Source organism: Manacus candei, unplaced genomic scaffold, assembly GCF_025592945.1.
Source record: "Manacus candei isolate 608988 ecotype Guabito, Panama unplaced genomic scaffold, ASM2559294v1 h1tg000095l, whole genome shotgun sequence".
Classification (NCBI taxonomy): domain Eukaryota; kingdom Metazoa; phylum Chordata; class Aves; order Passeriformes; family Pipridae; genus Manacus; species Manacus candei.
In genome coordinates, this window is record NW_026138143.1 from 229,553 (window position 1) to 244,276 (window position 14,724).

General features: G+C 39.1%; 1 protein-coding gene across 8 annotated transcripts in view; it reads right to left on the bottom strand.

Moving 5' to 3' along the window:
* The window catches only part of TPK1 (thiamin pyrophosphokinase 1), a 300,110-nt gene that overhangs the window by 225,299 nt on the left and 60,087 nt on the right, over positions 1–14,724 (bottom strand). Inside the window, exon 2 of one of the 8 annotated variants that reach the window (XM_051768526.1) lies at positions 14,160–14,192. The exons of the other annotated variants lie outside the window; for them this stretch is intronic. Within the exon in view, the coding sequence (XP_051624486.1) occupies positions 14,160–14,192 (33 nt within the window). The remainder of the gene's footprint in view (positions 1–14,159; positions 14,193–14,724) is intronic. 8 annotated transcript variants of the gene reach the window in all.

The following is a 14,724-nucleotide window of genomic DNA, read 5'->3' on the forward strand; positions in this document are numbered from 1 at the left end:
TATGAAGCATAATGTGAATAAAAGGGCCCTGTGTGAGAAAGAGTTGTATTGTCAGAAGCCAGGCTGAGAGCAAGCAGGGGATGTCAAAAAATGGATGCTCTGGCAAACCTCTACCTGTCAGAGAGAAGGCAAGCAGAAAAAACTCCTGGGCTTACAATTATCAAGGGGACTAAAGGTTCAAATACATATGCTGACCCTGATTCATCCTGCCTAACTGATTCTAAAAATCTCTGCACAGCAGTCAGAAGGACAAGATAGGAGACTACTCAACAGGGTGAGGGTCAGGACGTTAGTGTCGGCACTCCAAGTCACCTTTTATGGAGGTGTCTCTGCCTCTGCCTTCACCAGGAAGGACCCCTGGATAGATAATGCAAGTGCCTCAAATCCAAAGGTGCTGAAAAGTGGTATTTTCAGGAATAGATCAGGGCTTCTGTAGCAGTAACAGAAGCCCTGTTGTGATTGCCATCATCACAAATGATCCTACTGCAACATAGAAGGGATAGCTCAGTAACACTGCATTACAGTAATTACAATAGCAAATTGGAAAAGATAAAGGGAATCACACTTGTGTTTAGTTTTGCTATGGTGTGACATGGCTGGATCAGCAAGGAAAATTTTTTAAAAACAAAACAGAATAAGGTTATTTTCACCCAATCTATTTTCTGGAGGGTGTAATCATTATCTTAAAGCCGGAACCAAACTCTCACCCATTGTAATAAATACCCTTCACAATGACATAGTGATTGAGAAGCTACTAGCTAGTTGAAAAGCTGACATTCATAGCACAGCCATTTCATCCTACAAGTTCTATAGCCCGGTTTCCTAAGGTTGTTTTCTTTTCCATACAGAGGTCCTTTCACCTCACACCATAAGTTTGCTTCACATGAAAACACTAAACTAGGTACTTAATGTACTACTTCTCCCACAATCCCACCTGAGAAGGGATGGTAAGAATGACAAAAATGCAGCATTAGAACCAGCAGAATAAATGAGTTAAAGGATCACAGCATCCCTGTAAGTCAGTTCAACTTAACAACCAAGGAATCAGAAAGCTCCTTTTTAAAAGACTTTCCCCTGCCAAAGACTGATGGTTTTTCTTCCTTATACAATAGCTGATACTGACATCGGATTATTCCTTTTTTTCTGTGGACATCTTGTTCCTTCACTGTCAAACTTTCATCTTCCTGCAAAGGGCACTTGCTAGCATTTTCAGCATATTTCCTACTAAACTGCATTTATTAAACCAGCTGCCCCAAGGATAAAGCAAACCTCCCCATGTCTCCTCCCTTTTCCCAGAAGGTGTCATCAGTTCCTACCACAGAACTAACCTGTTACCTGAGGAAATCAGCTAGCCCTAACCCTCTTAAAGAGGTAATTTATCCTGCTGCAGACTCAAATCCTATTAATGTCCCATGTCACAAACTTGTGTTGGTGGCAGAACAGGAGACCCAAAATGCTCCTTTGAGCACATCGGATTTTTTTTAGTAGAACAGAGAAGACTTCAGTCTGGTTTAAGCCAGACTTCTCAGGCTTACTTCCCTCAATAAAAATACAAAGTTCTAGCACTGCCTTTGATCTCCTTCATTCAAGGGAGATGATGTTTCCCTGCTATTTAGAATTCTTCATCCAGCTGTCCTTTCATTACTACTTTTGGACTGTGTTCTGTAATTACATTAGATGCTTGTTTATTCAAAACACCCACCATCTAAGCCTGCCTTTGTAACAAGCTGCCAGCTTGTCTTTCTGTTCAGCTGATTCCCATTATCTGGGCTCCCCGTCATCTGAATATATTTAGTCTCACCCAAGTAGTTTTGATTATCAAGATTCTACTATGGTCTAATTAGTGACATTTTTATTACTAATTTGTCACTCAGACATTTTCAGTCACATAAAAAATTTCTGCCAACTTCTCTGCAATTGCTGCACGTTCGCAGTCTTTTTCTTTTCACACAAGATCAGCTAAGCATTTTTATTTTGCTGGATCCTTGGAGACTTTTAAAGAAACAGTCAGGAAAATAGTCTTAAGTAGTAGGAGACTTTTGAGCACTACAAAGAGGTGGTGCTCAAGGAACACAGCCCAAGGAACTGATATGTGGTATTCCACCTCTTAGAGTAGGTTTGAATATCCCTGAGAAGGACATAAAAACCATTTGAAGCCTTTAGGTTCTTTCCTTTTTGTTCCTAAAAGTAGTTGAATTAGGACACAGTGTTACACTTCCTCATGCTCATTCTACCAGTCAGCAGTAAATCTGTGGTAAGTTCCTAAGAGTTCCAAATTTGCAGTCAGCTGTGCAGTGCCAGTCTCTGAGGAGCTGCAAGAGTATGCCAAAACAAGGAGGGGTGAGGCTGGACCTGGTGAAAATCTGCCAAACTCTACCTGAATCTCAGCACCGCACACCTGAAGTAAATACAGAGATCAGAACAAAACTCTGCATGTTTGTCTCTCAAGCTCTTCATAATATGTCTGTCCTTTCAGCTGAATGGAAGATGAGGTTTACATCCACATATTCTACCACCCATCGCTCAGACTGACCAAATTCAGGCCGTGTCACCACACTTCCTTTCACTAACCCCTGAAGTAAAAAACAATATCAACAACCAGATTTAAATTCAAGGTGTAAGCCTTCCAGAACAGCACACATTGGTGAAGGGAGACAATTTCTGGAGACACAATACAGCTACAAATGCTATTTAGAATCACTAACTCAATATTACACTTTTTTCAAACAAAATCTGTCCTGGACTTTAGAATGCAGCCATACATCACTTGCAAAGGGTTAATAAACAATGGCAATATGCAACTTATAGGCACAAGCAGTATGTTTTATAATGGTTAATTACATAGATAGCTGCTATTATAAATAGTTCTGAAACAATCCATTAACCAGATGGCTTTTAGTAAATCAAAAATTATTACTCTTTTATGAGCTACTTATAAAAATGCAACTTTCAGATAAAGAATGTGAAACAGATGAAGCAGTTGTCCATATCTGTTTTCCATTATAGCATCTTTGAGAGTAGGGTGATGGAGGGAAGAAATAAAGTGTCATTAACTCTGCACAGACAGCTCATCCTATCGGAAACTTCTCCCTTCTTCTCCTGGGGAAGGACAACTCTCGCACAGACTTAGCTGCTCTGGAGAGTGATGAGGTCTATTAGCAAGGGCAGTGAAGGTGGCTGAGGACAACACTTTCTAAAACTCTGACTGAAGTCAAGGAAACAACTACTGTTGACATAAGTAGGAACAGGAGTTCTGTCTCAAGTGCCTATGGCTGCACATAAAAGCTAATGATATAAAACATCTGAATAAACACCTTGGTATTATACATTAGTTTATTACTTACTTCCTCATGAATCTACTGAAAAGCATTAAAATTCTGAGTGAGACAAATATAATTTATTTGCAGCCCAAGCCATCAGTATTTGTTTACATTTCTAAAGATTTTACATTAGAGATTTGGACAAGATAAGTACAGCAGCCTGTGCTTTCAGAGGCTATCCTCTAAACAGGAGCATAAGAGAGGGTTAACTTTCAAACATGTCAATAAAATCCATTTCACAAGTCTTACGGCCTAAATAACATCAGTGGGCAATGAACTGGAATTCACACTCGTTTAGAACTTTAATAGATTATACTTCAACAGAAAGTTGGCAGATAAAAAAAACTGAGATTGAAAAATAGCTCTAACATTCAGGATTCATTTTATTGCATTCCTCCAAAGAACACTTATTCAAGAAAAGTACTACTTGGGAAAGTGTTGCTGTGTAGGGTTTATCTGGATGAGCTTCTTTGTTGAAACGTGAGACTCTACTACCTTGTAGGTTTGTGATTTATTCTCCTACACAAATTGACACTCAGAATGGTATGCCAGCTTATCATTCACAGTGCATCACACTTTAAGGAGATAGACATTGAACCAAGATTTAATGAAGTCACATAAAAGGTAACCAATAGTCACAGAAAAGCTAACCAGTGGTTTCAACACTTTGCAGTGTTTTGCCAACAAGGGCTCAAAGAATATTTATCCACCTCTGTTCTCTAAACATTAATAAATTGTACAAAAAAGGAAGACGACAGTGTTCAGTGTGCATTGCCACATAGCCATACATAACCTTCACAGCTGATGAAGACTTTTGGCCTCTTGCCTTATCATAACCAACCTGTCCATGTAAGTCTTGAAAACCTAAACTTTGATGAACATCACTGCTTGACTGGATCTCAACAACAACCATGAACAAAAAGAAGACTTGTACTGTATGAATACTCGCACCTTAGCATGACAGGATCTTTTCCCAGCTTTCATTTGTAAATGGGGAAAGAAAGTCTAGGGATCTGTTAGATGAACATGTATTTTTTACATTATTTGAATAGGATTTTCCAAAGAATCGAAGGCAATGAAACTTGTGAATTTTAAATAGCACAACTTCTCCAAGCTACTTTGAAAAAGCATCTGTTATACTCATTTATGCTCAAGTATATTGTAACTTCAACATTTCTCTTGGAATGCCCAAATATGCCATATATTCCCTGTGAAAATACAGTGTGTCAATCTTCACACTCAGCTTCTCTCTCAGCTGCTTCCAATGCGAATGCAGAATGCCTTTTCTAAACAAAATAAATCCATGCTACAGAATTAACAATAGACTGAAACAACATTCTGAACAAACAGTTGCTTTAATAAAAGTAAATGAATGGTTGGTTCTTGGTCTCTGGTGAACTCTGGGATAATTTATTTATTTTAGCACTACATTTCAAATGCTGAGTGAACTGGAAGATATCCCAGAAATGGTTTAACATTCATGTCATCACAGTGTTGCTCAGAACATGTATGATTCAAACTTGACTGTGGTGCCAGGTCCTCCTTTCTACTGTTTCCCTCAGTGTCTGGGAACATTTAGCACTTCAGAAAGACCACAGGCAGGGTATGTTCCTGCAGTAAGGTTTGAATCACAGTTCTGATTCTGGTAGTGATTCCCAAACAGGAAATGAAGTATGACATGAGAACAAGAAACATCTCTAGACCTAGAAAAACCTCTTAAGTGACCTATAGAGACATGTGGCTAGACAATCATCCATCTTTAGACAGAGAGGAGTTCTTCTACAGAGATATCAGGGAAGGACTCAGTGCCCTCATGCAAATCTATGTCCCACTTTCATGTCCTACTTTTTCTCGATTCCCTTAGGCAAGACCAATAGCTCCTAAGTGATCGTAGAAAAAGAAATCACTGTAACTCCCAAGGGAGCAGAGACTGAAATGATTTCTGACCTCTCCACATGGAGGAAAAGTGAAGAGGAGAAATGCGCTCGGTTTCCCAAAGCAAAGCTCAAAATTCTTCAGCCCATATCAGAGTGGGTTTTGTCTCTAATGAGAGTACTATTCCTTACCATTCTCTAATTCTAAATACTTCAGCAAGAAATCATCAAATCCACTGATATCCACTAGCATCTAACACAGACTTCTACCTCCCACCTGAATGTCTACAGTGATCTTGCAGTCTCAGTAAGAAAAAGGAAACATCCACACAAGTTCCTCTTTTGCAGGTTCAACAACTGCATCTATGAATGAAGAAAAACACCTCATTAAGCCCGCTTCAAGCCACTGCACTAACTCACAGGAAACAAGTGATATTCTTCTTTTATAAAACAATGCTAGGAAAAGTATCACAAACAAACTAGGATTAACAGGTTTAAAACACCCCCAAACCATTAAAAAAAAAAATCTTTTATAGTTTCTTTTTAGCAGTGTGTCATGGTTTGAGATGGCCCCCCCAGGAGTCGGGGGCTCAGAGGTGACTGGGTGCCAGGGCAGTGTTCCCTGGAGAGCCGATCACCACTCGTCTTGTTCCCTTCTGCTCAAAATCATATATCACAGCACCGGAAGCTGTTGGCAGTTTCTCTGTTGGTGTCTGCTGTGTGCAGGTGTAGAAGGCCAGGGGGTGGCTGGGCTCCTTCTTCCCCCTTCCGGGGGGGAGAGGGGAGCCCTGCGGCCCCCCAACTCTGCCTAGGCCAGAGTTAGAGACAGCATTGGAGTGAGTGAGTGTTTGTGAGGGACGCGACTCACAAACAACTGGTAAGCGGGAGAGAGAGAAGGCAGGCCTTGCAGCCAACCGTTCCTCCCTCCCTACCCCCCTCTTTTTGCAGTTAAGCTGTGGAGGGCAGCCTTTTCTTTCCCTCCACTGTAAAGTGGAGGAGAGGCTCAGCATTGAAGCAGAGCCAAGTGGACAGGCTGATAATGAAGCAGCTCAGCGCTAGGGAGAAGAATCCCAGGCGAAATTGGAGACAGGCCAGAGAGAGAGAAGCTCGGGAGTTGCCCTGCCCAAGCTGACCGCGGGCAGCCAAAAACTGACTTGGAAGAATGAAGATTCCAAACGCCTACTGTGATAAGCTACACTACAGCAACAGCAAACTGAGGTATGAGACTGAGAGAGAGTGAATGACACAGCAGAGACTGACATGGGACCGAGGAGAAAGGACTCAGAGCTACCTTCTTGGACTTCGTGAGGAAGGAAGGACTTCCACAAACAGCTGAAGGTTGGTAGGGAGTGTTCAGCACTCCCACAAGGGAGAGACTGGTTACTTCCCAGCCTGAAAAGACCTTTCCTAGACTAAAGTTAAAAGGAGAACCTTCGAAGGGACTGATAGAAGTGTAATAATATATATATATAGTTGCTTTTAGTTTGTACAGTACATTTATTTGTGTAAATAAATGTATATACTTTCCCCTCCCCCTATAGAAGCCTTTGGCCTGAAAGTTTCTCTCCTGTGTTGGGATAAATTGTGGGAAGGGGTGGGGGAACCTGGAAATTGGATCTTAGATTTCTAATGTGGCTCAAACTGCCACACAGTGTATTCAGTTTGCAGGCAATGATTCTGGACCTGGGAATGAGCTGGATACATCTTTACTGCAAATGCGACATATAAAATGTAAATTGAATTTGTTGCCCTGAAGTGTTCTCAAGATCCTTTTTCCCAACCTTTTATGGCTAGTAAGATGGGTTAACAACTACAGCATCCTGCACTCCCTTGATAAAGAAGTGGTCTAGAGAGTGTGATGCTACTGCATCAACAAGGACAAAGGTTCAATGTGCAGTTATTCATGTTATTATAAGCAGTCCTAGTAGGATAAGACAGCACATTCATAAAGAAAACCAAAAACCAAAACAACCCCCCTCCCACAAAATCCTACACACCACAAAAACTGCTAAGACTTGCAGCAAACTTCAACAAATTTTGTACGCCTCTAAACTTAATATCTAAAGGACAACAGTAGCGGCATGCACTTGCAATATAAAAGAACCTTCTTTTAGTAAAGATTTATGAGGCTAATGGCAATAAAGCCTACCTATTGTCCTGCACATTTTAAAAAAGGACATTGCATATGTATATTTAAATTGCCAGAGATGAACAGTGGGTCAAACTAAACTTAAAATGTTGAACTGTGTCAACCAAATTGATAGTGCATTTATTATTTCTACCCTTTCTTATCCATTTTGGCATAGTCAGTTCTGCTGCCAAAGCTTTTCTAGAAGGTGAATACAAAGGATATCAAGCACTATAATCACTGAATGAAATATGACCAATGCATTAATTTTTCACTCAAATCTATAGATCTAAAGAAAAAGCAATAAAATTAAATGCATGATTTAGAAGTAAGCTTAAACACTAAACTGATCCTAAATTCACCAAGGAAAGAAAACTTCACAAATCACTGCAAAGAGCACTAGCAATCTCCCTCCCAGACAAAAGGTCAACTTCAGATACCTTGTTAATATGTATCTAGGTTTTACAAAGTTCTAAGGAGAATGTTGCTTTATGACAAAGGTGCATAAGCCTAGAGAAAAAGAGGTGGTCAAGGAAAAGGACAACCAAGGCATGTTCAAAATTAGATGATAGCTTTGCAGTCTCCAGGGTCTTAACCTCATTGTCCTTCCCCTGTTGCTAAATAGAGAAAGCAAGTTTGAGATGGCTAGTGGGAAAGATCTGAAGGTAGAAGATAAATAACACTGAGACTAAATAAAGCAGATAGACACCTCTTGTTTCACTTGCCTCTTGGTTTTGCAGTAAACTGGCCAAGGAAACAGAAATAAAAATAACTCGACATCTGGGCTCCTATTCAGGCCTACACACCTCCTCACTTTTAGGTACCTAGTAGACATATCTAAATTTCTGTGCAGAGCCAGCAGACAACTCAGATCTCCTGAGACTGACTGAGAGGAAAACACTGGCATCAACTCAGGAAACTAAGAAACTAATGTCCCAAGTTAAGTGAGATATAACTGTAGGACCCAGTGCATTACTACTGAAGCAACTTTAAACCTTGTCAGTGTGATATTTAGTGGACTTTTGCTATGCCTCATGAAGCCTCTTACGCTTTCTATTCTCTTTCAGGAAGTAGAGGGAAAGATAAAAACTTAAAAAAAAAAAAAAAGAAGGAACTGTAGCTTTTGTCAAACAGTTGCTAATATCACAGTTATTTATATTACACCACCACCAAGGACAATGTACAGACAAATCAGAAGAACCAGACTACTTCCTTAATATGTCAGTATTCCCAGGAATTAAAATTGGCTGCAATTCCTTTTGTCCTGACCTAATATTTTTTTTGTAAAAATGATGGATTACACAGTAATGCTCTATGTACTTGGGCATGTTCCTCTCCCACTCTCTCTGCCCATGTCTTTGCTCACACTCCATTCCCACAGTAACTTTTGAAACAGTTATCCAACCTCAGAAAACAAATCAAGAAGCACAGTCTCTGAGTCTCTGGCTAAGCAGGTAAGTGGAGTGAACTAAAACAGTTTTGTGAGGTATTTAGAGGTTCCACCTGCCTCTAAGTTCTTGGTGGGACTACTATTGATGACAGAAGTGTCTTCTGATGATCTAAAGCCTTCCTGCAATTTAAATACACCTTTTGATATTACATAACGGCCTTGCATATATTTGTCAAAATGATTACACAGTTCAGTTAAAGAGCTGACATGTGATCTATGCCACGCTAAGGGCAATTCATTTCGCAGTGACCAAATGTTGTGACTTCTTGAGGACATTTCGCTGATATTAATCACTTTCTTCAGAAAACTTATCAAAAATCATGTTCCAGATCTGTAATTACTTTACATCTTTTTAGCAATGAAAAGATCTAAGTCCAAATGACCACAGAGGCTCCTTCAAATGCAGTATCCATCACAGAGGATGCAATTTTCCATGTTTACTTAAACTGAGATAGGAAAAAAACCCCAATGAAAATTAGAGACCATTTCTATACTGCTTCTGTGATATAGGCTCACCTAGAAAATTCTTCTCCTGATTCCTAAAATTCTTCAACTTCAGAAGATTTTAGAGAATGAGAGTGTATACCGCATTGCTGCTTTGCAAAGGTTTATTGGCAGTCATGTTCTGTGTGAGGAGTAAGGAACTTAATATTTATCCTCCTAGGAACAGAAGGTATAATTCTCATTCCTTTTATCTTGGATTATCTGTCAAGACAGTAAATGGACTGTTCAAACATTCAGGGTTTTGAGTGGTTTTAAGTTAAGATGAAACATAGGCCAAAGCTGTTAATATGTACTGCATGCCTCAGCTGCTCAGTGCTCAGTCCTGGATGGGTCAAAGAGAAGGCTGGGAAACCACAGTCCATTTAAGATGGCAATCCAAACCCAAAAGATAAGTAAAGTCTCTTACTTTTGGTATGATCTGGGCCAGATACTACACTTAGATCACTTTTGCTTTGTACCTCAAAGGACTTCAAAGTCCAACGGACCCATCTTAACTCTATATTAAAACATGAGCTGTGTTCTTTTCTTGAACCATGTATTTTCTCAGGCTAAATCACTTACTCAAAATTCTTTGTAAATATCTGGAGTTTATTAGTAAAGTACAGAATTGACATATCCCCAAATGAATTTTAAGTCATTGTGACAGCATGTTACAAATTTGTGCTCTTTGTAGGCCACCTAACATTTTCCAATAGTGCAGTCTAGACGCATTCTGAGCCTCCCCAGTTCTTCCACTTCAAAATGTCTGGGGCCTCTTCAAAGACTTGCAAATGTCAAATGATGTCAAATCAGTCCCTCTTTCTCTTTTCTTCCTCTGATGAAACACATTTCAAGAGTGCTGTTCTAGATTTTACTATCCAGTTTAACCTGAATATCAATTACTGATAGCTTATTACACCTCACAATCACCAAGCTAATACTATGGACTACTATGGCTTACTGGAAGAGGGGAGCTAAAGCCAAGTACTTGATGTAGGTAACATCAAGAAGCTTGAAAGACAAGTGCATGTTCAAACATAAGGAAAAACTTAGTTACCCACTGAATAACTCATACTGCCAGAAACAGAACTCCAAATGAGCCAGACCTTGGGTTCTGAACATAAGCAGATGGGATTTTTCAAAAGAAAATCCAACAGAATAATACTCATACTCTAAAGTACCAAATTACTTCAGTGCTACTGCAGCTTACATTGAACCAATTGCTTACATCTTATCCAGGACACCAAAGTTAACATTAAGCTTTATTTCAGTGAAAACAGAGGCAGGACCTCTCTAAAGAAAGAATTTTATGAAGGTCTGAACCAAATTAATTCAAAGTAACTGAAGGCATATTGATATCAAGAGCTTCTACATCAGGCTGCTAGTCATAAACCTTCCAACAATGGAAGATGATAGTAAAACACCCCTAAAAATTACAGGTTGCCCCCATTATTTCTGAGGTCAATGGAATTTTCCACAATGAGAAATATATGACAATTTTTTAATTTCTGTTCCAGTGTAATTCACTGTCAATGAAAGCAAAGACAGGCTGAAGTACATCACCCTTGTCTCCTCAGTGTATTAAATAAAGAATTGTGAGAAAAAAGAGTGTTAATAGCCACAATACTTGTTCCACTTCTATGTGCTAATTTTTTGCCTAAATCTAACTAGTTACACATTAAAAAAAATAATCTCACTACGTTGTTTTCAAAATGCAAATGCACGTACTCTTTTTAGTAACACATTTATATAATGCTGAAATCTAACAAAACAGCCTACCTGTACAAAAGAGCAGAGATAATGAGTAGAGCAGAAAAATTAGCTATTTTCTACTTATATGAATTTAAAGTTCAATTTTAATACTTGATAATACGGGTGAGTGCAAGACAGTCTGTAAACCATTCAGATGTGAATACCAGCAATCCAACATCCACAATCTCAAACTACTGATGTGACTTCAGGCCCTGAACACAGTGAAGGATTTACACTCCATCAGTCAAGTAGCTAATAAATACTAGCATAGTCTCGACATATTACAGAAGAGTTAGACTGTTCTCTGCCTGAGTTAGTTATTCTTACAACCATGGTAATAAAGTAATCAAAACTTTTAAAATTCAAAATCTGGAAATACAACCAGATTTAGGCAAATTAAAAAGAGAAGATGCACTTTTTAAAAATAATCACGATTTGAAAACCAAGGTGAGACATTTATACCAGTATGGGCTTCTTGGTGGTTTTGGTTTTTTGTTTGTTTGTTTTTGGGTTTGTGTTTTGTTTGTTTTTGTTTAGTTTATTTGGTTTTGGTTTTGCTTGGTTGTTTTGTTTGTTTGCTTGTTTGTTTTGTTTATTTGGTTTTTTTATTTTAACTTTTTTTTTTTAATAAAAACAGTTTTTCTGCCCTAAGGCAACCTTGGAATAAGAGAAAAAGGAAGACTATAACACAACGGTTTGATCCAAAGGCCATCATAGCCAGTGAGAAGACCCTGACACCAGTAACTCTAAATAACATCCATCTTTTACAAGACCTTACATTTTACCCTTGTAGTGGATTCATGTTAAGCTATAGCTACGAAAACAATACTTTTGCCCTGTAGTAACTCCCAGAGAAACAATCTTTTTAAATGCTTTTCACTGTGTAGCTTGAGGCAGTGAAAATCCAAGTGTTCCTTTTATGGGATTAAGAACCTGCTCTTTTCTGTCACAAGTCTTACTTATGCTAACCTCATGCATTCACCCCTGATCCTTGGGTTCATTCCCAGTACCATTTTTCTTGTTGAATACTAACAAAATGAGCTATGAATCTTTTTTTTTTCTATTGCCTTATGCTTCTCTTTCTGCTTGGGGTGCTCCAAAGCATTCTCCTGACAATATTTTCCAAAGCTCCTTCTTTCAACAGTCCTCTGGGAAACATCATGGTAACCTGATATATAACACGATGCTATCAAAGGCATCTACAGAGCAAATCTTGTGACAACAGCACTCCCCTAATGGGATTTGCATCCTGGCTTCATAGAAAAAGCACTTTAATAACCTCACATTTTTTTCTTGTGCTGTAATCATCTGCTATGCTTCTCACTGGTACTTCAAAGTAATTCTCTATTGTTCTGTTACTCTGAACTTCAGCTCAGCGGGGTTTAGCTTTTCAAAGCATCACAGAGGGGAATCTTAATTACTCTTTTTTATTTAATTTTCAAAAAAATCTCAGATCCATTAAACAAACAAAAAATCCTTTTAGATCTCAGAATTTCCTGTTGCTGGATTTGCAGAAAATTAAAATCACCACCAACAAAAAAATAGCCCAGTATGTCTCAAATTTTATCCAAAGACCTCATTCTATCACAGTTTCTACTATGGTGAGTAAACTTGAACTATCCAAAAGATCTGGAAGATCAGCTCTGTTCTCAGCTTTGCTAGTAACTATCTAAAAATTCACAAAAATCAATGAGACTCACTTTTGCAAATTCCTAGGTTCACATACCCAGGTTACGTTTCTCAAGAGCCCCAATTCTGAACCAGACACACACTAACAATATACACTCACCAATAGCAAAATTTACCATATTTCCGGAGTTTTAAGCTTAGTTTTATGAAGATAAATATAAAGCTTCCAGTTCAACAATGAAAATCTGGTAGACATCAAGCTTATGAGTCATAGGCAAAGCGTAGTCTAGAAAAACTCTCTTCCCAAAATCCCTGCGAATGCAAACTACCGCATGTACTAAGATCCAGATACTGCTTTTCACCTTGAGTACTGTGTCCAGCTCTGGGCCCTCCACTTCAAGAAAGACATTGAGATGCTGGAGCATGTCCAGAGAAGGGCGACGAAGCTGGTGAAGGGTCTGGAGGGTCATATGAGAAGCAGCTGAGGGAGATGTGGTTGTTTAGCTGGAAGAAAAGGAGGCTCAGGGGAGATCTTATCACTCTCTACCTGACAGGAGGTTGTAGCCAGGTGGGCGTTGGTCTCTTCTCCCAGGTAACAAGTGACCGGATAAGAGGACATAGCTTCAAGCTGCACCAGGGGAGGTTCAGGTTGGACATGAGGAGGAATTTCTTCATAGAAAGGGTTGTTAAGCATCGGAATGGACTGCCCAGGGAGGTGGCGGAGTCACTGTCCCTGGAGGTGTTTCAGAAATGATGGGATGTAGCACTTAGTGCCATGGTCTAGTTGACGAGGTGGTGATTGGTCAAAGGTTAGACTCAATAATCTCGGAGGTATTTTTCAACCTAAATGATTCTGTGATTCATTTCCAAGCTTAAAGCACGGGGCTAGCTAGCCCTAGAAAGGGTCAGATTTTCATATTCTTAAATCATAGATTCCCTACCCTTAAGAGCACTTTAAACAAGTTCTCTCAGACTCTTGTGGTTGAAGGACCTTAACTCACTGTGTGCAGTCCAACAACAGGCACACCACCACAACAAAATGCTGTTTAAAATCTAAATTGAGTGGCACAGAACAGCTAATTTAAGTTACTGAATACAAACTAAAAATTATATTCGTGTTTTGATTCAAATGTGGAAAAAATGAACTTCATTTTGACATATTCAGAATCTAACAGAACATAGTCCCTCTGTTCTCAGGGAAGAACAGAATAGTTTTGCTGAGGCCCACAGTAAGAATTACTGCTAGTCTGGATGCCTGCTGGAAAGTGCAATAAAGTATACCAGTCCATGCGACATCCCAATCACCATTTTTATGAACATTTTCCTATTTATTAATACTAGCTGCTCTGAATTCCCTTAAGTTTTATGCCAGCTGCCAGTTCTGGGTCCAGTACAAATTTGAGATATACTACAAGTAAGTTCAGCTAGAAATGAAAATAAAAGGTGAGAAAAAAGCTCACCATATGCCAACAAGGCAAGTTCGTTGATGATAGGTAAAAGGGCAAGTGAATGGCTGTACATACCAATAATTCCAGAAGTGCAGGTGAGTTCAACCACTAAAGACAATGGAGGAAAAGGTATCAATTATGGACAAGAAAAAATAGCACCAGGGAAAGTCAGGTTATTTTCCTCCTGTTATTAAACTACAATATCCTTTTCTCTGCTCTGAGAAAATAAAACTGTTCCAAGTAATCTGTTACTATCCCCTCTATATATCTTCCTGAGCTTTACATCACCACTTGTATCATATTTACCTTTACATACAGCTCTTGGACCTCAACAGAAGACATTCAAAATATCAGTCATCAATTAGACTGCAGACAAAAACATATGGAACATAAAATGCATGGGAGCAGGTGGCATTCAAAGAGAGATGATTTTGAAATTGGTGATACAAATTAGCACCTTTCCCAACTTGATTACTCATAAGAGGAGATATTTTGCAGTGCAAGTCACCTCCAGGTGCTAACCATCCATTCATTAGCAGCATTTTCACCACACAGTAGGCTGACCTTGATAGGAAATTTGCCTCACATTCAAGATACAATTCAAAACCCACTAGACACTTTGTTGCAATATGGGTATTGA